The 22,530-nt window shown below is 38.8% G+C and overlaps 1 protein-coding gene across 1 annotated transcript in view; it reads left to right on the top strand.

Annotated features, from left to right (window-relative positions):
• LOC136259875 (src substrate cortactin-like) overlaps positions 1 to 18,163 on the top strand; it is a 33,922-nt gene extending 15,759 nt beyond the window's left edge. Inside the window, exons 10-16 of the mRNA XM_066053430.1 lie at positions 2,381 to 2,491; positions 11,538 to 11,604; positions 11,659 to 11,717; positions 16,043 to 16,138; positions 16,417 to 16,674; positions 17,653 to 17,770; positions 17,930 to 18,163. Coding sequence (XP_065909502.1) covers positions 2,381 to 2,491; positions 11,538 to 11,604; positions 11,659 to 11,717; positions 16,043 to 16,138; positions 16,417 to 16,674; positions 17,653 to 17,770; positions 17,930 to 18,063 — 843 coding nt within the window. The 3' untranslated portion in view covers positions 18,064 to 18,163. The remainder of the gene's footprint in view (positions 1 to 2,380; positions 2,492 to 11,537; positions 11,605 to 11,658; positions 11,718 to 16,042; positions 16,139 to 16,416; positions 16,675 to 17,652; positions 17,771 to 17,929) is intronic.
• The last annotated feature ends 4,367 nt before the right edge of the window (positions 18,164 to 22,530 follow it).

Here is a 22,530-nt window from a genome sequence, read left to right as displayed (position 1 = left end):
TAAACCTGTCAAAAACTGATGAATCAACATCTGTTCACCAGCTTTCTTGTCTAATCCTGACATGGCAGTCTGTAAAAGTTGCTTTAAGTCCTGGGTAAACAATGACAGCGCCTCTCCTGGGCGCATCTTCCGGGCGTGAAACTCTTCCAAAGCCGTAAAGGGCAACGGTGTCATTTTGCCAACAAGCTTTTCTTTCGCTATCTTAAAATCGCCTTGTCGCTCTTCCGACAACTCTAGCCATGATGCTAGTGCCTCTCCCTCGAGTAGCGTAGGCAATTTGAGTGCTTTAGTCTCGTCATTCCATCCATTAGCCTTGGAGCAAATGTCAAATCGCGCAAACCACTCCGAAATGTTTCCACTTGAAAACATACTGGGCAAACTAATGTGTTTAGCCTGTGACACAGCCATCATCTGTTACCAATGTAATACACACAGTTCATTCAATCAACAATACAATAGTTCATCCATACACGTGCCAATACAACTAATCAAGTTCTCGAATAATCCTTCATCACGTTACTTATTGTTACATCATGTATGCATGTGCTGCATGTGTTACAATCAAATGTGCATGTGATTAGTGCAATATAGGTATTATATAGTTACTACGCATATATAATCACCTGGGTGGAATAGCTACAAGTACATTCTCTAACTTATACTACAGAGCTACTTAGCAGTTTAGTAAGTGCTGAAATTTGTATGGCCATAGTGTAATGGAATAAAAAGTGAAAGTTTGAAAAAGTAGGTGAATTTTTATGTGCCCAAATGTCCAGTTTTTTTTTGCTGGCCCTGTCATATGCAGTGGAACTTCTATTAAGGGACCCTCCATATAAAGGACACTGTACATTTTATCTTCTCTTTATGCAACTGATGTCTGAGGCAACAGAGACCTGTAGTGAGGATACTAAAATAGTTAGTAACCTGTACATGATCAAGCCCATGTGTTTATTTGACTTGTTAGCTTACTTTCCAGGCAAGATAAACATCATTGCCATTCGTTTTTATTTATTTTTTTATTATTTATTTATTAATGCTTTACAGCACAAGTGCTGAAGGTCTGTAGGACACCTGGTCCTACAGCCTGCTCAAAGACTTTAGCTACTTAAGGTGTGTTTGAAAAGTTGGAGAAAGGAGAAAAAATCCATGACTGGACCTAGGTGGCCTCGGACCTGCAGCCATCTGATTTACGCTCGAACGCTTACAGGAGTCTACCGGGTGGTCAGGATGTTTTCTCCTTGTTATTTTCATGTAATTATATCCATAGGAATTCTAGAGAGTAACTCATTATCTTTAAGTACCCGAAGTAGAACCAAATGGACACTAGTTTATTTATTAAACTACTTAAGGTGTGTTTGAAAAGTTGGAGAAAGGAGAAAAAATCCATGACTGGACCTAGGTATCCTCGAACCTGCAGCCATCTGATTTACGCTCGAACGCTTACAGGAGTCTACCAGGTGGTCAGGATGTTTTCTCCTTGTTATTTTCATGTAATTATATCCATAGGAATTCTAGAGAGTAACTCATTATCTCTTAGTACCCGAAGTAGAACCAAATGGACACTAGTTTATTTATTAATGCTTTACAGCACAAGTGCTGTCTAGTTACAGCACAAGTGCTGTCTAGCATTACTTGATATACCAATGTCACGGTGTAGCATTAATATCATCAACTTGAAGAGAATACTAGCAGCCACAGTTTTCACTTTCTCGCCTAGGGAAAAAATTTTAAAGTACAGTGGATCCTCACTAATCCAAACTCCAGTAATCCAAACACTTGCTAATTTGAACAGTACAAATGACTGTTCTATCAGAGTACTTTGCAAACAAGTGTATGTTCTATTAGAGTAATTGAACTGGGTTCTGTATATAGTCAGTGGGTTCACTAATCCAAACAAATTCGTTAATCTGAACAGACCTTTGTCAACTTGAAAACAGAGCTGTTCAGATTAGTGAGGATTCACTGTACATAGAACGAGCTGACACTTGATTTCTATGTTATTTAGAACCCCTCAAATGATATGTTGGCTTGGCTACCCACCCACAATTGATTGTACCTCAGCCTGTGGCCTCTGCAAGACACCTGGTCCTACAGCCTGTTTAAAGATATAATAGACCAACTGATTTTGATATTGTTATAAGGAGGTTGTCCTTTTCCAGAGGTAAAATTGTATCGGTAGAGTTCTATAGGGACCTCAGAAACTGTCCTTTATGCTAACCAAGAACAAAGTGGACAAGGCTATCCACAAACTTAACTACCGACCGTCAGCACTTGTGCTGTAAAGCCTTAATAAATAAATTTTAAATTAATATATTATAGAAGTGCCACTGTATATAGCAATAAGTTATTAACATGTACTGGGTTTTGTGGTTGTTTTTAGTCTGCAGCTGGATGGGATTATCAGTCAGACTTGTCCAAACACGAGTCACAAACTGATGCTAGTAAAGGATTTGGAGGGAAATATGGTGTCCAGGCTGACCGTCAAGATAAGGTGAGAATATTTATATTATAGATTGTGTAATAAATAAGTGCATGGACACTCGGGGTATGTAGTTAATGTGGTATCCCATCACGCAGTTAAGATGACTCTTGTTTTTATTGTAGTGCCACTAATAAAGTCAGTTTTTGTACTCAGTTGTATAAATACAAGTAGAAGTTGGATTAGGGATCAAAGAATAAAAAAAGTAGTGAAACAAGAGAGTTGCCTATGCCTGCAGATATATGCTAATGGACTTTTAATCCCTAATTCAGTCTAATTTCCTAATTCAGTCTAAATTACTGATTTAGGGATTAATTGTCCATTAGTATATTTACAGGTATAGGCTTCCTCTCTTGTTTCACTACTTTTTGCTATTCCCTCTTTTTATTCTTTAATTCCTAATCCAACTTAAAATTTCAAATTTTTCCTTCTAATTGTTTGCTTACTTTTAAATAGCATAGCATAGTTATGGCTAATGAACCCACACATAGTGCATCAAAAGAAAGAATGGTGCAATAAAATTATTTATGTGTCTGAATGTGCACCCCAATAATCAATTACTGAAAAGTGCAGTGGCCATTATACTTCATCTTCAGCTATGTTCCGCCCATATGGCATACCATTAGTAACAAAAATCAAATTGCATTTCTGACTGTTAGTGATGTTATATTGCATCATTATCAATGTCGTATTACATTGACTCGGATGTCATATTGCACTGGCTAGTAATACATTGAGTCAGTGCATTGATACATTGAGTTGGTACAATATGAGCTTGTGCAAGAGTGTCTTCACCCCTCCATGACATAAATGGCGGACATGCCGTGACTGGTGATTTTTGCATCCTGAGCAGAAACCTTTGTTGAGAAACAGCCATGGGTACAGTTCATGGACAGCTAACTTTATGGCTAATGCTATAACAGCTAACATAACTGACAGATCTGAGGGACAGGTATTGTGAGGGACAGGTATTGTGAGGATGGGAGACATTCTTTGAAGAAATTAACAGCTTTTTATGACCAGCTCACTTGCAATGTGTAATGAAGGATTTTCCCAATATGTAATTGAAAGTATTCATTTCAAACATATCTTACTTACGAGATCACTTTCAAAATTCTATAGTTTCTTAGAGGAATGTGGGCAGCAAAGTGAAAGTAATACATACATTCTCAAGCACTATTCTACTGAGTTCACAGAATTGTTAGGTTGGTTAAGAAGAATTGGAGAACATTGGCAATTGTATGTTGATAGGTTAGACTCTCAAGCAAACAACAACTATCAGGTTTCATCAGTGTTATGGACCTGACTGTACACGATACAACGTGTCACTTCAGTTACTCTAATTAGTGCCGTGTCCCACACTGGGATGCGCCTCTCTTATAGTATCAGTAACACACTATCACACGCCCCACATAAAGAAAGATGCATACACAATAAGAACCCTACAACAAAAACCCTAATAACTAAGGAATATGCTTAATACAAAGATCATATGACTGCAGTGCTAAGCTGCATCTCAAAAGACGTTGGTTCTTACCTTTCATTTTGTTTAAAAACACTAAAGGATTATGATGTATAGATGTGTCACAAGGTTATATTACCATTTGATGGAACATCAATACCTCTTGGATGCTACAAATGAAATTCATCTATTTGCTTTTCGCTATGTTTTATAAATTATCTACCAAAGATAAATTCTGTTCTATAACAGTTTCATTAAAGATGGAATAGCTGTGAAATAAGAACTGCACATGGCATGACCCCTAATCAGTTCTTTATTGCATATCTACATTTGATTTTTTTCAACAGAGTGAATGAAGCATATTGGGGCTGATGATACAAGTGATTCATTTGGAGATGACAATGAAGATGAAAACAAAGGAGGAGTGGTTGTTCCACAATCCTCGGTACACTTGCCATAAGAACAACTAAGCCAGGTGTGATCACACGTTGATTTACATACAAATTGATGATGGTAACCGTGTATATCCATAATGCTTCACTGGCTAGCATTGTACTCTGAGAATTCTTCAAATTCGATGTACATTGATATGACCTAAATTCCAAGACGCATGGGCATGTGTGGTCAATCAGTCTTCTTTCTAGCTTGTCTAAACTGTTGAATGAAGCAGTGATCCTTGGCAATCATTACAGAACTGCCAGTGATGAAGCACATGAAACGGTGCAGTTATCTTGCTTCATATTACCTATTATTAAAGTCTTTAGTAATTAGTCTTCAAACATACGTATGTACATACACATGAGTTTTTGAAAATAACTTCAGAAAACTAGGCTCTCACCCACAGTCAGTCTCTTGGCAGATATGGGCACGCACCTGGTTTATAAGCAGGTCTAATAAGCAGTTCCCTAGGGTAAATTGCACTACATTAATTGTACGCAGCTGGAGCTCTGCACTAATGGAATTCACCGCTGGCACTCTCTGTTCAATAATAGATTGTAAAAAATAAAAATAAAAGCCTGCAAAGACTACTGAGGACTTACAATTAAAATATATATAAGTAGACATTCGTACAATTGTGAAATGATTAGCACTCGAACTTGCATGAGGCAATAATTCTTAAGCCTGTGGAAGAGTGTTTTGTTGTGCGATGTGCAAACAAGAGTAGTTGAAGATGTTCTTCCCAATCCCCTGCAGTCTCCATTTGGATGATATGGTGTGGTTTGAGATTTGGTAATTCGGAAGGCCTTGCAAAGATCTGCAAGGATGTGGCTCTCGAAGTTGCAGGGTGGGCCTTGGTGGCCTGGCATGTTTTGCAGTGGCTACAGTAATGGCCTACGTACCTCCTTGGCCATGCCAACCCAGTAGGCAGTTTGCATGAGTCATGTGCTTCTACTAAAAATCGTTGCTGTAAAGACAGAGGAACAATGACCAATCTTTTCTCCTCTACCATGGTGGGAGATTTCATCATTCTATACAGGATTGAATCTGTCATTGTCAGCTGATGCCATAGTTGCTTGTAATGATGCAGGGGGGATTTTCTCCAACTAAATGAAGTGGGTACTGAATTTGGATCAGCAACTGGTGGTTGTTGAGTGGAGCAGCTATGTTTGCAAAGCCAATGACAAAGTTTCTGTAGAAATTAACAAGGCTTAAAAAGGACTGAGGCTCTTTGGAGGACTTGGGTATTGGCCACTCAGCTATTGTTTTAGTTTTGTCAGCAGAGGGTGTCACTCCTTTTGCAGAGTAGTGGAAGCCCAGGTGTGTGATGGAGCTTTGCCCCAGGAGGCACTTGGAACCTCGCAGAACAGCTGTCTTAAGTTACCCCAACACCCGTCGCAAATATTCCTTGTGAGAGTGTATGTCAACTGAAAAGACAATAATAATAATATCATCCTCGTAGTTATTCACACAATCGTGACACTCACAAAAGATCTCGTCAAGTCCTCTCTGGCAGGTTTGAGTGGCTCCTGTCAACCCATATTGCATCACCACAAACTCCCACAGGCCGTATCCGGGCCCTGGGCTTAAATCAGTCTTCTTGATGGAAAACTGGTGCATAGGGAATTGCCAATATGTGCTTCTCAAATCTAAGATCTGCTTGCCTGCCAAACAATGGTGAAGTCCATCAGCTCTAGGGACTGGGTATGAATCTTCTGCATTCAAGTTGGACAAAGTCAACACACATTCGTATTTCCCCATTTGACTTGGGTACATACTGCTGGGGCACACCAGGGGCTGCTGCTTGGCCTTGTGATACCTTCTTGGGCCATGTCAGCCAGCTGCTGTTGGACACGGTCTACATAATGGAAGAGTATGGGGCAGGATGGTACTTTAACTGGTGGAGAGTCACCAGTGTCAATGGTGTGCTGTGTAATGTTGGTGCATTCTATCTGTTGTGAGAAGAGTGTGTTGTATTCATTGACAATGTGTGTGTGAGTGCAGGATGTACATTGTTGGGAAGGTCAAGGTGACAGGAACCAGTGCTCCTACAGGGCACAGCCTGAGGCAGCTCATTATCCATGACTAGAGGACCACACATTTCTACGCTATTAACGTTCAGGAAGTCTGGGGATCCTAACCGGTACACTGTTCTTCCCTGGATGTCTAGAATGAGGCCATATTGTGATAAGAAGTCACAGCCTAGTATGATGGGTACAAATAACTGCTCCACAACTATGTGTAGTTTACTGAGAGTTCCCCTAAGGTAATAATCATGGTTGATGTGCCTAAAGGCTGAAATACTCTGCCATCAGCATTGACCAGTTGGGTACACTGTCCTGGTTGCAGTTGGTCAATTTGAACATGTTTGCTGACAGCAGAATAGGAGGCACCTGAATCTAGGAGCATTTGCATCACTTGGCCATTTACCTTCCCTGTTGTGTATGCAAGCCTAACTATGTTGTGTGCACGGTGTTTCATTTCTGGAATGTTTTGTGTTGTTGTGTTGTGCGAGCATTCACTTGCAAGGGGGAGCACTCCATGCTTGCATGTTCTGGTCTCCCGTTTCCCTGCTGCCAACAGTTGCGAGCCAGGTTCCCACATCTGAAGCAGGCAGCAGTTGCTGGTGGAGTTCACCATGCTCTGAAATTCTTTGCGATGTGGCCTAGCCTCCCACAAACAAAGCAGTGAGTGGGCCCCTTCTGATGAATGTTAAGAGTTAGTAGCTGCTCAAACAGGCTTTGTAGGGTAGCCTCCATCCAGTCCAGACGAGTGGTTTCAGCAACATGATTAATTTTAGCTGCACTTGTAGTATCTACCGTACTGTAAATCAGGCAGAGCTCTCTAGCTTTGGCAATAATCTCCACATAAGTGTGCAGCTTCAACTGTAGAGCAACCCTTTCTGGGAGAGAGTTCATCAGATGGAAGCATAGCTCTGAGTCTCTCACAGCTGCAGGCAGTCCTGGAGAGGCCTTGTCGAGTAATCTCTCGAGATCGCGAGCCAATTCATCAATGCTCTCTCCACCCTCTCTAAATTTTCTCACAGGCAATTGTTCATGAGCTGTCAAGCGGTCCTCCTCCATGTCTGGGCTCAAGCGCTTCCAAAGCGCTGCTTTTAAATGCTCGTAAATATCTGTTTCCGTTTCCACCCTCTCTAAATTTTCTCACAGACAATTGTTTATGAGCTGTCAAGTGGTCCTCCTCCGTGTCTGGGCTCAAGTGCTTCAGTAGCGTTGCTTTTAAATACTCGTAAGTATCTGTCCAGGGAATCAAATATCGCACAGGTGTGTCCCTTGAGAAGGGTGGGAAGGCGTAACAACATCTTCACTGTGTCCCAACCATTGGCAACAGCGCATACTTCAAATCTTTTGAACCAGGTCCTCGAGTCTTCATCCTGCAAGGATTTGCAAATCCTCCACTTGTTGCCATAGCTGCTTCTTCCTCCCAGGTTTTGGCACCAATGTGAAATGATTAACACTTTACACGGGGCAATAATTCTTAATCACGTGACTCAATAACGTGCAGCAATTAGAACAATACAGAAATGTATAATAATGATAACTATTACACAATATTGAAAATTCATTATGGAATGTTTAATAAAAAATTGTGGATGTGGGTTTGGGGATGAGATACACCCAAGATCCACTCAGGTGCTCAAATGCCTTATGGTGCACTCGTGTTTTTGTTTGTTTTTTTTAACCAAGAGTTGCATTACATTATATGGAACGTACTGTAAAAGTACTGATTGTCTCTTGGTTCAACACTCAGTAACTCAGTGTCCAGTCTCTCAGCCTGTGAAAAAATCTTTGTTATTATACATGCATAATATTTACCATAACACATACTACCTGCATGCAGAGCAAAATTGTTTCCTTTGTGTATAGGATTCCTCTCTTATTGGCCATTGCATTGCCGTAAAGAACCTGACATAAGTGCTTCAAGAAGTTGTATTCATATAAAAATGAAGTTGAACGAAGTTACATAACATTTGATGGATAGTCCTTAGCAAATTCTTTTAAAATAGCAGCTTTTGTTTGATCTGCATTCATTTGTCTTGTAACCATGACTGTTTACGCCTTTTTGTGTCTTTCAGGACTGGTCACTTTATGGCACTTGAAGATGGGAACAATTTTGCTAAATCATTGGCTTCAATCTTTGTAGGCTTTTTAATTTTACCAGCACTCTTGGATGTCAGTTCCTCTTCCTGTGCAAGCGAGTAAAAGCACTATGCTACATATAAGTGTTACTGTTAACTAGCTCACTGCCTCACTTTAGGCGAGCCGCCTTGGATAGTACACCCTGCGTCTGCAGTCTGTCCTGGCTTCACAGCCACTGTTAAAATAGTCTCCATCCTTAAGTTCTTTCTTATATATTAGCAACATCAGCAAATTTTTTCCATTTTTCTTCATACTTTTGAAGGAGGTATTGTGTGGTTGTCGAACTTTTACCTTCATTATCAATTCCTTCTTGGCCCATCATATCACATACACAAAATGTGCCATACCATTCCTGAGCTCGTCCTCTATTGTTCTATCTCTTATGACAACTCAACTGGAGCCCTCAAACTTAAGGAAAACTTCCATTTTATTGTCTAGCAGTCGGTAACACGTGTTAGCTATTCATGTTATTTCCTGCTTCGGTTGCAGAAATAACCGTGATGCACAGACTTGGTGAATATTGTACTGACTCAATGCATTATTGCACATTGCTGGTCAATGCAATTCGGTGCAATATGACATCGGTAACAACACAATATTACACTGCCAAGATTTTTGTTATTGATAGCATGCCATATGTCCATTACATAGCGATACGAAAGAAGAACAGTACAAAAGTGTCTCTGCAATCATTACGGAACAGAAATGTAGTGTAGAAGCAGTACCAAAATGGCACGATGTAATGAATTACTTATGTGGGAAAGGCCAGTCAGTGGCTTCTGCTGAAACAGCTTATATCACTCAACTTTAGATATTATACTATTAAAACATAAAATAATAAGAAATTTTAGTATTTAATGTAACTCTTTAAAGCGATAGCAAGCGTATCTAACTAGTGATGTCAATTGTACAAGTAGTATATTGGGCACGTGACACCATATCCAATCCCTATTAATGGTTGTGTCATACAGTATGGTAGTATTATATAGAGCTGTGAAACTGGACAGAATATCATAACCAGTTACTGAGCAATTCATAACCCAGTTAATTGAACTGAGTAACAATTTTTATGCTATACCTAGTATGTAAACTATGTGTACCTTAAAATTTGTAGTAGTACAGTTTGTCAGATTGCCTTAATAGCGGCCAAAGTACGTAATAGGCACCAAGTGATTATTAACCTGTACTACTATACTATTTGTGTGATATCAATGTTAAAGCATGAGAAGAGTAAAAACATACATTCAAAACATACATACATGATATTCACTCAAAACATACGAGTTACAGATCTGTTATTTGGTTATGGAAAAAATAACTGATAACTTGATTTACTTGGTAAGGTTTCACAGCTCTAGTACTGTATATTAGGGATTATGGTGTTTTGGGCTTTCTTACACTTTAAAATCACCCCAAAAACAGCCCCAGATTTCCTTCAAAATAGCTTGGCAGTATTGGTTAAGCATAACCAAGCTCAAAAATGTGTTCAGAATGACCCCAAATCTTTCCAACAAGTTTCCATGGAATCTTCTCTTTAATTGAATTTTCTACTAGCTGTGACTAACTAACTAACTGATCAAGCATAACTTGGTATTGCATAAGACTATGGGCTTGACTTTTTTCACTGTTTGACGTTGTTTCATCCTGAGGTGTGCCTTTTCACTAACTGAAGTACGTACAATACACGCATCACAGACTTACCTTTGTCCTCCTTTATGTCCCAGTTCTTTTCGCTGACAACACAAGGTGCAGATTTGCGGCAGTGCAGTATGGCATCCTTGTAGTGGTGTGCGATATATCAATCAGTATCGTTATCGTATCAATTTTCGATACTGCTTTAGCAGATTTCAATATTTATCAAAAGGGCAATATTTTGTGATAATTATCAAAATGTTGAAGAATATTTCGATAAATTTACAGCATTTAGTGTGTGATTGCACAATCACGCTAGAAATGAAGATTGGTTCTGTACAATGTAGCCAGCCTGTCTACCAGTTTTCTAGGCTTATTATGCAATAGTTTTAGTGTATAAATTGATACTTATAAATATAATCCGCCCACACAACTAAAAATTATCAAAAATCAAATCGAAATTTCAATATTTACCCCCACTATCGTATCGAAATGAAACTTGATATCACACACCACTACTTCCTTGTGGCTGTGATGGCACACTTCACTCACAGTTCTAATTGGGAGACCTATAAAACATCCCATTAAAATTATATACAAATTACAGAAACCACATCCACATTCAAAATATGGCTATTTCTGGTGCGTGATCAATCCCTATTAGGAGTTTAGGAGTCATATATCTATGATAGTATTAAAAGTAAAGGGATCATTCAAGTAGTGACAAAATTACTAAGTTTTATAGCAATCCGGTGGTATTTGTCAAGTAATACAAGCCCAAACATGCTTGCAAATTTTTTACAATACAAATTTGCTACTGCAGCATCTTTTGCCAAGAACTTTAAAGTGAATAATTAAGAGGAGGTTGTCAATTCCAGATTCACCCAGAGAAAAACTAAAGGTATCAATTGTCAATATAAAATGACACAATTACATCTGGCACTGGCATACAGTTTGTATGTCGTTAGTCTTGTGACTAGTATGATATTAGAGATTTCTTGCCCATCTAATACCACCAATGGTATCTATTTTGTCAGATTAGGCAGTAGCACAGGCCTCTAATTTTGTAACCTCATTGTCCTCATACCCCAGGACTTGTGTATGTCACCCAACAGTCCCAAAATTTAAAATGGTAAGAAATTTAATAACGGCTACTACTAGCAAGGTGATGAAAAGATGATGAAATTATGTGCCTGCTTAAAACTTTGCACTACTCACAGCTGTTTCTTTTGGATCCATTTAATTCCAGTACAATGTTTTTGTAAATGTATTCACATTAAATGATTAAACACTTCTCATACTCAAATCAACACATGTATGTGTATAATAATTCTTAAAAGAGAAATCACTTTAATAATATGTGTAGTCTGCCAGAGGATTTGATGATGTTGAGCCTCTTACTGGTGCACCAAAAACAGACAAAGGAGGTGTCCGTAAGTTATTTTGTTATTGTAGCCTTCATTGTGTTCATAAATATGTGTATATAGGTGGCAATGCTGGCAGTTTGAAGAGCAGATTTGAAAATTTAGCAAGAGCAGAAGAAGAGGTAAAATCACACACACACAACACACACACACACACACTACAGAAAATATTCACAACTGTATACATGGAGTCATAAGGCTCAATACTATGTATTTGTGAAATACTCTATTCTTTAGGGTCTGTGTTCTTAAGTTTATCACAAACTTTTTCTCCACCAACCAAGATTACATCTGTTTTACTGGTTTTGTTTGCAATCTGTCTTGGCTCTTTGCAGGGTGGAAGCAGAGGAGGTCGGAAACGATTTAAGCGCCCTTAAAATAGTCCATGGTAATTACATATTTTGCATTCCAAGATGGCTGAAAGTGTCCAATTTGATAGTGATCACACTGAGTAGTCCACCGTTGACCTTCATGAGACTGAAGAATTATATGAGAACTTCTATATTTTATTAATCGTATTGGCCAATGGCAATTATGTAGTCCTGTGTTTTCCCATTTTTAATGCTAACATCATCGAAGTAGGAGAAGGTGCTGAATGAAAACGAATTAGCTATCTGAGTAGTAGCATCTGAAGTGCTGCTATATGGGTGTAATTGACACCAAGAATATTCTAAATGTAAAAATTTGCGTGGATCAAATATTTACCCTATTACAAGAGCAGAGGTTGGTACACTGGAATCAGATCACAAGAAATGTCGAATGGTCACAACAAGTTCTTCAAAGTTGTGCAACTGATTATGACTGATATGTAGTACAAATTTTCACATCATTAGATTGCTTTTTGCGAGCATATGAATGTTCATATAAAGTTGTATTAGATGTCCCACAGGTGGTGGTAGAAGGCTTAATGGTGCATTGTGAAACTTTGTGCAAATGGAAGTGTCACCATGCATAGGCAAGGTGACTCTGCTGGAATTACTGTGTCTCCTAGCATCTCAAATTTAATTGATTTTCTTCTTAGCAGGCTTATCACTAAAGTCTGGCATCAATCCTTCATAAAATCTGCATTTTGAAGTTGTGTGGTAATAAAATGGAGTTTCAGATCCATTCTTTTGACGAACTCTTCTGTCACCTTTCTCCATCCATAATAAACCTGCATTTCCAAAATATGAATAATATTATTAGAGCTATCAATTTTGTGCAACAACATATACAATTTGACAAAATAATTCCATTTCCATCCAAATGTACCTCCTTAAGCATGAAATCATTCCCCATGGTGTCTCGCAGCATGCTGAAAATGTATTCCACATCATCAGTGGAACTAGGATGCTCTGCAGGCATATTATTCTTAGCATTGTATCATCTTCTCCACTATCTTGATTCAGTGTTAGCTGCTAGTGCTACCAATGTCTCTCTTGTGAAGAGCCTCTGATGTTCTGAGTACAAAGTTTATCTAAATATAGTGAATATCTAGACACACTGCAAGTTATTATCCATCATGGAACAACATGGAGGTGTGTCCTGTTCACAGTTAGCTGATCAAATAAGAGAAAAGCTATGATACATAGTAGCTAACATAAGCACACTGGTTTACTTCCAAAAGACTAAAATCGCATAGTATATGTTTTTGTTCAGTGTGCTACATTTATCATCAGATAGTAAACACATTTATGCATACTCCCATGAAGCCTTAAACGGATATTTCTGCGTTACTCCGCATTTTAAAGACTTGTGAGAAAGCTGGTTCCTTGGTTATCCTGTGACTTTTCTTTTTATTACAAAGGTACTATATAACTGCTTCATTTGTAAAGGCTGATAAGCTTTCCAGCAACGAACACTTGAATCGTATGGCTTCTCGTAGTGTAGCACTAGTTGTTGAGTGAACAAAAGCCATTGGCACATGGATAACGTAGAAAACCAATATATAACCCATTTATGTACAAACTATTGCTGTATAAATATCGGTAGCGATATCGGTCCTCCTGCTGTTCTGTACCGATAGTTACTGATATTGGTAAAAAATAACCATATTGGTGACCGATATTTTAGCCAATCCAATAATCGGTACACCTCTATCAGATAGTTCCCTTTCGTCACAAGCATGCCTCCAGTTGTGAACAACTCTGAGATGCATAGCTTCATTACTGTACCCTTTGCTTTCCATCTACTCTATCAGAGGAAGACCAAGCAATCTCTCTACATCCTCAACACTCTTGTTTTATGCCAGAGAGTGCACAGTAAGTCAACCCAACTGTTGTGTCATGACGTGCTTCTTCAAAATGCTGTAATTGATAGTGACATGGTTTACCCTGTCTGAGACTGTTATCGATTCGCTGAAAATAAAAACATCCTGTATTTTAATATGCACATACTTTGAAAATATGAGCTTCATCTTCTTACTCACAAAACTCTATGCCAGTAATAAGATGAATCACTGGCACATACAAGTGATTCTTAAAAAGAGCCCCCTTAGAATGAAGGAGATTGACCTGGTGCATATACTCCAATTGTGCCAATATGGAATGCAACTTTTCAACTTTGGTTTCATCTTTTCCTAAATGACCATGAATCAACAATAGCCATAAACTGCTTTAGTGTACTTTCTTACAGCCACTGACAGTAGTCTATTGTCTACATACAGCTACATGAATTAACATACTACAGTGATTTACCTACTGTAAATTGTCAACTGCAAAAAAATGTGTTAACAAGCCCAAAAGGCAGTCGTTTCACATGAATCACTCTGGTCAGGCCACATAGTGCCAATACCCTTGGCAAGATTGTAAAGTACATTTGTTCGACCACAATCTGATAAACGTAGCATCGCACTAGCAGCATTGTTCAGGGATTCGTTAGGAACTGTGACAGAAAATTGACTCAAGTATGCTTAAAACAATTTAGAAAGCTGAGATTCATCTTTTTGTACGACTACTACTTGGCCCGTCAAGTGAGGCAGCACAAATTGCTTAAACCTCTAGCAGGAGTTAGTTGTTCCTCTGAGACAGCTGGTCCTATAAGGATGTGCTTGTTGCAAATTGAAGGCCTGCTGCCCTGATGAGATAGCAGCAATGTTAAATTGAGTAGGTGGTGTTGTTGCCACTTCATTGATGTCACTGTACCATGTTTGTCATTGCTGTGTGCTACAGTGAGTAATGTTGGTTGTCTACTGCCCTCACTTTTTGACTGTATTCACTGCAAGTAATGCTCATGGCAATCACTGTACGCTACAGTGAGTAGTGCTGGTTGCTTACTGCATTTGCTGTGTGCATTTATAATGCTGGATGCTTACTGTTGTATTCAATGGGTGCTAAAGTGAAAACTGCTGGTTGTTACTGGATTTAAAAGCCATAAGTAAGCTACCATTGTTTTCCAAGGCAGAGTCCCCTGATTTTTTCCTCATGAAAATTTCATCTTCTGCCTGCCCACAGGCAAGATTAGCATGAATTGAGAAAGGGGGGACCATTAGCACCTCCAAAGTGCTTTCAGCAGCAATATCCTGTTCACTGAATGACTTTTGGGCATGAGGAAGAGCATCGTGGTGTTGCTAGGACATGAGGTATGTAACAAACGAGCCTAGTTAAAAAGTGTGCTGCTAGATTTTCAGAGCTCTGTTAATTGATGTAGACATTGGTGGCAACTAGTCTTGAGAGTTGAGACGACAACTTTTTGGAAGCCTTGTTCCGAAGATGGTCCACCACCATGCCAACAATCAATCTCTGCATGGTCTCATCATTGGAATTGCCATAACATTAGGACAAACTAGTCAGTATTGTACAAAGCAGCTCCAGGACTGATACTGCTTATGTTGTCACTAAGATATGTACCAAAATTTTGAAACGGGTAATGTCAGCAGACACTTGTGCATAGATACCTGAGGCTGCTGCAGATTAACTCCAGTTAAACTCGGTTTACTCTTCTAATGTACAGCCCTGGCAGGCTTGGTAACTTTAGTAAAGGAGGTGTTTGGAGGAGGCTGGTAGCTTTAGAATAAGATGTGTGAGGAAAGCATTCTGGACAATTTTAGTTGTATATAGTATAGAGCTTCTACGTCTGTTACTATCTAAGGGGTCAGTCCTAATCATCTGGTCAGTATTTAACTCTGGAGCTTCCATCATCTGAACTTTCCCTACAGTCTATCATGTGTCTGACTGAGACCAGGAGTGATGCATATGGGTTCGTACTGAGACCAGTCACTTGTAAGGTTTTGCTTAAGGATCTTTATGCATCCCTTGATTCCTCGAAGCCATAAATTTAACAGATCCCACTTTCACTAACTGACCAAGACAAAATGCTGAGTGATCATGTGGCAGTACATGGTGACATTGCTTCCTTTTTTTTTTAAATCGTATGAAAAGCTGTTAAAACTAAATCAAACACATTGATTGATATGTGATCCAAGCATTCCAAAATGTACTGCATATATAATACATTTATATTGTTATAGGATGCCAGGAAACGTGCAGAAGAGGAGAAGGCTAGGAGGAAACAACGTGAGCAAAGAGAAAAAGAAGCAGAAGCAAGAAACACTCAGGAACGAGAGGTAACTGTGTGTTAGTGCAAGTGAATTACTTATACCAAAAGTGGACTTTATTCCTTTTACTAAAATTTTGATGTTGTTTACCGTGAGTCCATTACCGCCACATTGTAGAATTTATGGGCTCCCTGTGTTTACTAAAGAGGAAGAGTATTTATTACAATGTTTGTGATAAACATTCTTGGATATCAAACCTACCGTAGGTATATAACCCCTATGCCATCCACACATGGTTTCCTAATTTTCTTTAGTAATACTCATATGTATTGTCACCTTGTATGTAGCGTCAACCTTCACCTGAGCCCGAACAAGAACCAGAACCAGAGCCAGAGCCAGAGCCACAACAAGACTCGTACTATAATGCTGATGCTCCCCCAGATGCACCTCCTGATGAAGAGTACAGTGATGTACGACATGAAGAAAACGAGGGAGATAATTTGTATGATGTAGCAATTCCACCATCACATCCGCCAGCTAATGAGATGCCTGAAGACTTGTATGATGATGCTGGAGGCCAGCCTGGAGCTCTTTATGAAGATCCTGTAAGTAGCTATGTTTCACAATTTTTTTTGTAAACACTGGCTCCCAAGTTACCCAGTAAATCGTTCCTTGGTGTATCAGCACTCAAGCCAGTTACTATGGCCACTGTTTATAACTACTTCATTCCTAATACTTTATTCTGTACTCTACATGCTTGTATGATAAATCATGTTAACAAACCAAGACCAAATGAAGGAGCTGTGCTTAGCAGGGGCAGATCCAGACTTTTAAAAAGGGGGGTTCCACTTTGGAATTGCAACTTCAGCCTAGCTGTAAGTTGAAGACCAGAAGAAAAAAAAGGTCATCACTTGCTGACAATAGCTGCCCCTCACCATAGATGCCCTCACCATAGATGCCCTCACCAACTAGATTTATAACTAGATACATAGCTTGCTACACTGCTCTTCAAAAAAGACTACTGTGACTGCTCTATTAGAGTATCTCGATTTGACTGCTCTATTAGAGTATCTTGAGTAAGAGAGGCTCTTTCAAAAGGGGGGTTCCATGGAACCCTTTGAACCCCCCTGGATTCGCCCCTGCTTAGTGTGTTTGGTGGATAGTTAATAAAGAATTTTAAACTGTCCATAGCATCCTTAATGCACATCATCATGATAGATTAGCAACCTTCATACTGTAGTTGGACTTTGAAAGCTTGTATCACTGATATTACGGAGATGCTGCCACATAAATGCTACTGTAGAAAGTTTTTGAGGGGTTCCACAGATTGAGTTTGTTGCTGTCAGGGTTCATTCTATGTGATATATCATGTAGGATGAACGATGGGGAGATAAAACTGTGCCTACTAAAGGCACAGCTTGTGTGTGAAACTACATCTATAAAAAGAAACCTTTTTATAATGTAGTATTCCAATATTCTAATGAAGTAATCTCAGTGAAATAGTAGTTATTGTTTGGATAAATGAAGTCTCACCTTTAAAATTATCTGAACACTACCATCTAGTCTCTATGTGTTATTAATAGAAACCAGAAGCAGCTGAAGATGACAACTTGTATGATGTAGTTGGAGGAGACAGCCAACCTAGTGGTGGTGGAGGTGGTGGTGGACTAAGGGCAAAAGCTGTGTATGACTATCAAGCGGGTGAGCTTGATCCTTACACTTCTTACAGTACAAGTTAATATGCCATATAAGTTTGTATTTACACTGTTGTATGTGTTTCATTGATCTGCCTGTTCGGTTGTGTATACATAGATTCTTGATGACTTTGTCACCCTTTGATTTGTAAATTTTGATTTTTAGCTGGTGATGATGAAATAACATTTGATCCTGATGACATCATAGAGAATATTGAGAAGGTTGATGAAGGGTGGTGGGTAGGTGAAGTGAATGGCCAGAGAGGTCTCTTCCCTGCCAACTATGTAGAGTTAATTTGAGACAGAAATAATACTGTTATGTAATACAGTGTAATGAGGACTAAGAAAACTAATTGTATTTTGTATTTTAATTTTTTGATAAATATATATATATATGTGACCGGATTTCACAAAACCAGGCTTCCACACACACAAAATCAAACTTACGATTTTACCAGAAATGGATTGCTGGTCTAATACACTATCATATTTCACACTGTACTTCCTTCAGCACTGACAAGTCTGGTTTCTGTAGCAGCTTTCTTCCGACCCTGTCAAAGCCACGAGTGTGAGATTGGCACCATTAAATGGCCATGGCTTTGTGATAATGGTGTGTAGTGAGCTGGGACTTCACAGAGAGCTCGCCAATAGTGTTCTCAGTCAATTTGGAGTAATTTGAGGGCCATGGAGAGCCCAAACTTGGCCTCTGGATTCCAATCGTCTTCTTACTCCATTTTATATACCCGTATATTAAGACCACCGTCCACCCCCACCCTATTACTACCATCTGTGATATTATTACCCGCTCGAAAAAGCTGCTCAAAACAGGGCAAATTTTGGGTATCAGAAATGTATACACCCACTCAGTGATAGCTAGTGAACAGATGAACAATTGGTGCAAATTTTGTTTGCACAGCTGTAGGCACTGGGAAGTTATTACACAATGATTCCTTAAAATCGCCATATCTCCTAACAAAGCTTTGTGCGTCGAAGCCTTGTTTTGTCAAATTCAGTCACATATGGTCTTGAATATTGTGTACACAGAGAATTTGTTTCAGTCATCTGACCTCTGCAGTAGTGATTGGATCACTGTAATGTTTTAAGGACAACTTATGTGTTGTACTTCATGTGCTACTGAAACTTCAACAGTTTATCATTATTCCATGAAGTTGGTCAATTGTCACAATGCAGCCATGTAGTACAAACATGTAAGCCTGATAGGTGTTATTTGCTTTCTGTGTGTATGAATCTGTGCTAGTAGGCCTTTGGTTTGTGAAAGATTAAGTATTGAGTGCTTGATATATAGATATTTTTGCCATTAGCTTTTCAAAATTTCATCCAACCAGTTTTGAAACCATGTTAACTTTTTAACTACTTTGTGTCTTTGTATATACCTCATGTCTTCTTTGTGTTATTTTTAGTTGATTTTAGCTATATAAGGAATGGCTCAGATAAGCGCAGCAAATCTCTGACGTATTACATAATCCCCAGACCTTCTGTGAGTCTTTGAATTGAGTAGCCCACTTTCGTCAACTTCTCTTTCCATTTCTAGGGCACTATACATGCACACTCCAATGGAGTGCCCATTTTCTATATTGCAGCATAGTTATCTGTAGTGTCTATGAAAGATGGGTGTCTGCAAAATGATGACAGAGCAATGCAAATAATGGAAGCTGTTCACTTAGTCAGGTTGCAATGCATTACAGAGCTTCATATAAAGGAAACAAAACTTGTATGGACATGATTTCCTTAATGCCATTAGTTGTGTGATATAGGTTCACACATAACTGTCTATACACGTGTAGTTATTCAGTTCATCATTTGATGATGTTGGAAAATTGGAGCATAGAACGAACTTTTATTGTTTTCCATGTCTTAGCACCAGTGTTAAAAAGGAGTCATAAAGCAGAAATTTTTATGACAGAAGTACCGTCTATGCTTATATTAAAGAATTCAGCAAATATACAATTCCTGGATTTGAGAAACAACATAGCAAGGTTAAGCCAAAGCTGTTTATACTGACAGTTTTCTTATAGTATCATAGTGTGTGTATAGCAGTTAAGATAGAATGGTCATGTACATCTTAACCCACAACGATTCATACCTGTCCTGTACATCTAGTGCATGCAGCCGCCTACCTAGTTTGGCCCAAAGGTGAAAGGTATCACTATATTCAAAGAAAGTACACATACACATGATATTCTCTTGAAATCATTAACTCAATTATTTTCCCTCCTTGGTGGCCTCTATCCGTCCAGATGTAGTTTGTAATAATTTTTTACAGTTTTCCAGGCTGTCAGTACTACCAAGAGTTCATAATATACAGTAGTAAGAGTATTATGAACTCTTTGTACTACAAGATAATAGATGCCAAGTAGCATCTTTGTGTGTCAATGGAATAGCTACAAAGCAAACCGCTACATTACTGTATACAGATAGAATATACATGGAATATGCTATACTTTTTTTTATTTTCCTATACAAGAAGGGCACTGCACAGTGTGTAATCAAGTACTTGAAACTGACAACTTATGTTAAGGGTAATGTTTGATTAAGGTACAGGTTAAAATAATGTATACATGTAGCATGCATGATTCTTGCAGTTTATTTACTTTATCTTAGACACTGGAGGGTATATGTATACATTGAAGGCAGAGCCTGTATATGATGTTAAGTAAAGTGAAATGAGTACAAACAAACAGTAATCATGCATGAATGATAATGTTACCATACAATGCATGGATAGCATGCATACCACAAACAGTATAAAAGTGTTTCATCAGTGCTGTTGCACACTCAACTTGGATAGATGTATGATGGCAGCTTGCAGTATCATCATCCTTCTGGGATGTACTGTTCAGTTAGTGATAGGAGAGGAGAGAGTTTGCTCCAGTTTCTGTAGTAGTTTAGGAAATGAAACTAATCCTGGAAAATCTTGTGCTGACATCTACCAGATCAACAAGGCTAGCAGATGAGTATCAGGTGACTACTGGATTCAAACTACTACTGGACTACGAATACACCAAGTCTACTGTGATATGGAACTGGAGTGTGGTGGACACTAGGGAGGTTTGCTGACCTTGACACAAGCAGGGGAGACGATTGTCCTGCTGAATGGAGTAAAATCACCACACCTGATCCACCACCATCCATTGATGTATGTCAAACATCAAATGATGCTTCTGGTTGCTATTCTACAACTTTTACTGTTAGTGGAACAAGCTATTATAAAATCTGTGGTCAAGTAAGAGGCTACCAGAAAGGATCTGCTGACTCATTTCATAGCTCATTGACGGTCCCTACATGGAGGGAGTATCCATTACATTACTAGGTAGTCCAAGACAGCATGTGTGGAATTATGCAGTAGGGCTGAGTGAAGACGGCACTTCTTTTACTGACAGTAACTGTCCTTGTGCTGCAGTCACCATAGCAACTGCTCCTGTTTTTGTACGAGATAACTGTTACTGTGAGTCTGGAAATGAAGGGAACTTTGATACAAGTTTTCATTACACTATTGATCCACTGTGGGGTGCATTAATCTTAACACCAACTGCTGTGCTAGTAGTGGGATGCCATGGTTCCATTGTGAATTTCCTACTGCTCAACTTGAAGACAGTGAAGTCAGGATATGTCAGGATTAAGAATTTTCAAATGACGCTGTTCTTGTTGACCAAGTTCAACTTTATGTACAATAACTGGAACATTTTTGATATGCATATGTAAATAGTGTACATGCATAGTACTGGCTCTGGATTGTAATTGTTGCATTACTTTTTTGTTACTGTGTTTTGCAGCACACATACACACACACACGCATGCACATACACGTCACACTAGTACTCTAGTATACAATTAAGATGCATGCATACCATAGACGGTGGAGACAGGGGGGCCATGGCCCCCCCACTTTTATGGGACTCTGTTAGCAAAAAAATCGAAATACTCTAATAGAACAGTCAGGACCTGGATACTCTAATAGAGCAGTCACAGTATTCAGAGTAGTGTAACAAGCAACTTAACTTTAGTTATAAATAAAGAGATGTAATTGATGGAGATTTTTTAATATTTTTGTTTGGTCTTCAATTTACAGCTGGCCTGGCCCGGCCCCTCACTCTTTGGCCTGCTCCTGATGCATACACAACTACATTAGTTACCTATAATCTCATATCTGCAGTACATGTAATTTGAAAGGATAGCAGCATGCTATTATGGAAATATATTGTATAGAAGTTTTGGCATGCTTCTGGAAAGCATCCTAGATCCTTAACACACATTTTATTGAACTGTTATATATACACATATGATTCTTTATCTATAGACCATGAACAGCTAAAGTTGTAAAAAAAGATATCTGTGTGTTATAATCATCTGTGATTTCAGCACAGGTGAATTAATAATAGCTAATAAAAATACATTAGTCTCATACTTGAAAATGTACCGGTATATATTATGCCATGCAATTAGCCTGAGCTTTATCTATTGCCATTTCATGCAAACTTTCTGGATAAACTATTAGTAGCTCATATTTATACTTCATACTGACAGTATTGGAAGTCAGTGCCTCATACAGACTTATGGACCATATGTAAGTATGTCTGTGATGCAATCTGGCAGTTATGACAGCCAATGAGATAGCTAACTTACTAGTGGCCAATCAAGTAATAAAATGGATTCAGTATAGTATATGCCTGGATACACCATAGCTATGTTTGGCTGCTACCTATAGCTACTATGCTGCATACTGTAATACCTGTATGCCGGCCAGGT

The sequence above is a fragment of the Dysidea avara genome, chromosome 7, assembly GCF_963678975.1.
Source record: "Dysidea avara chromosome 7, odDysAvar1.4, whole genome shotgun sequence".
NCBI classification, from domain to species: Eukaryota; Metazoa; Porifera; class Demospongiae; order Dictyoceratida; family Dysideidae; genus Dysidea; species Dysidea avara.
This window is presented reverse-complemented; position numbering and strand designations above follow the sequence as displayed.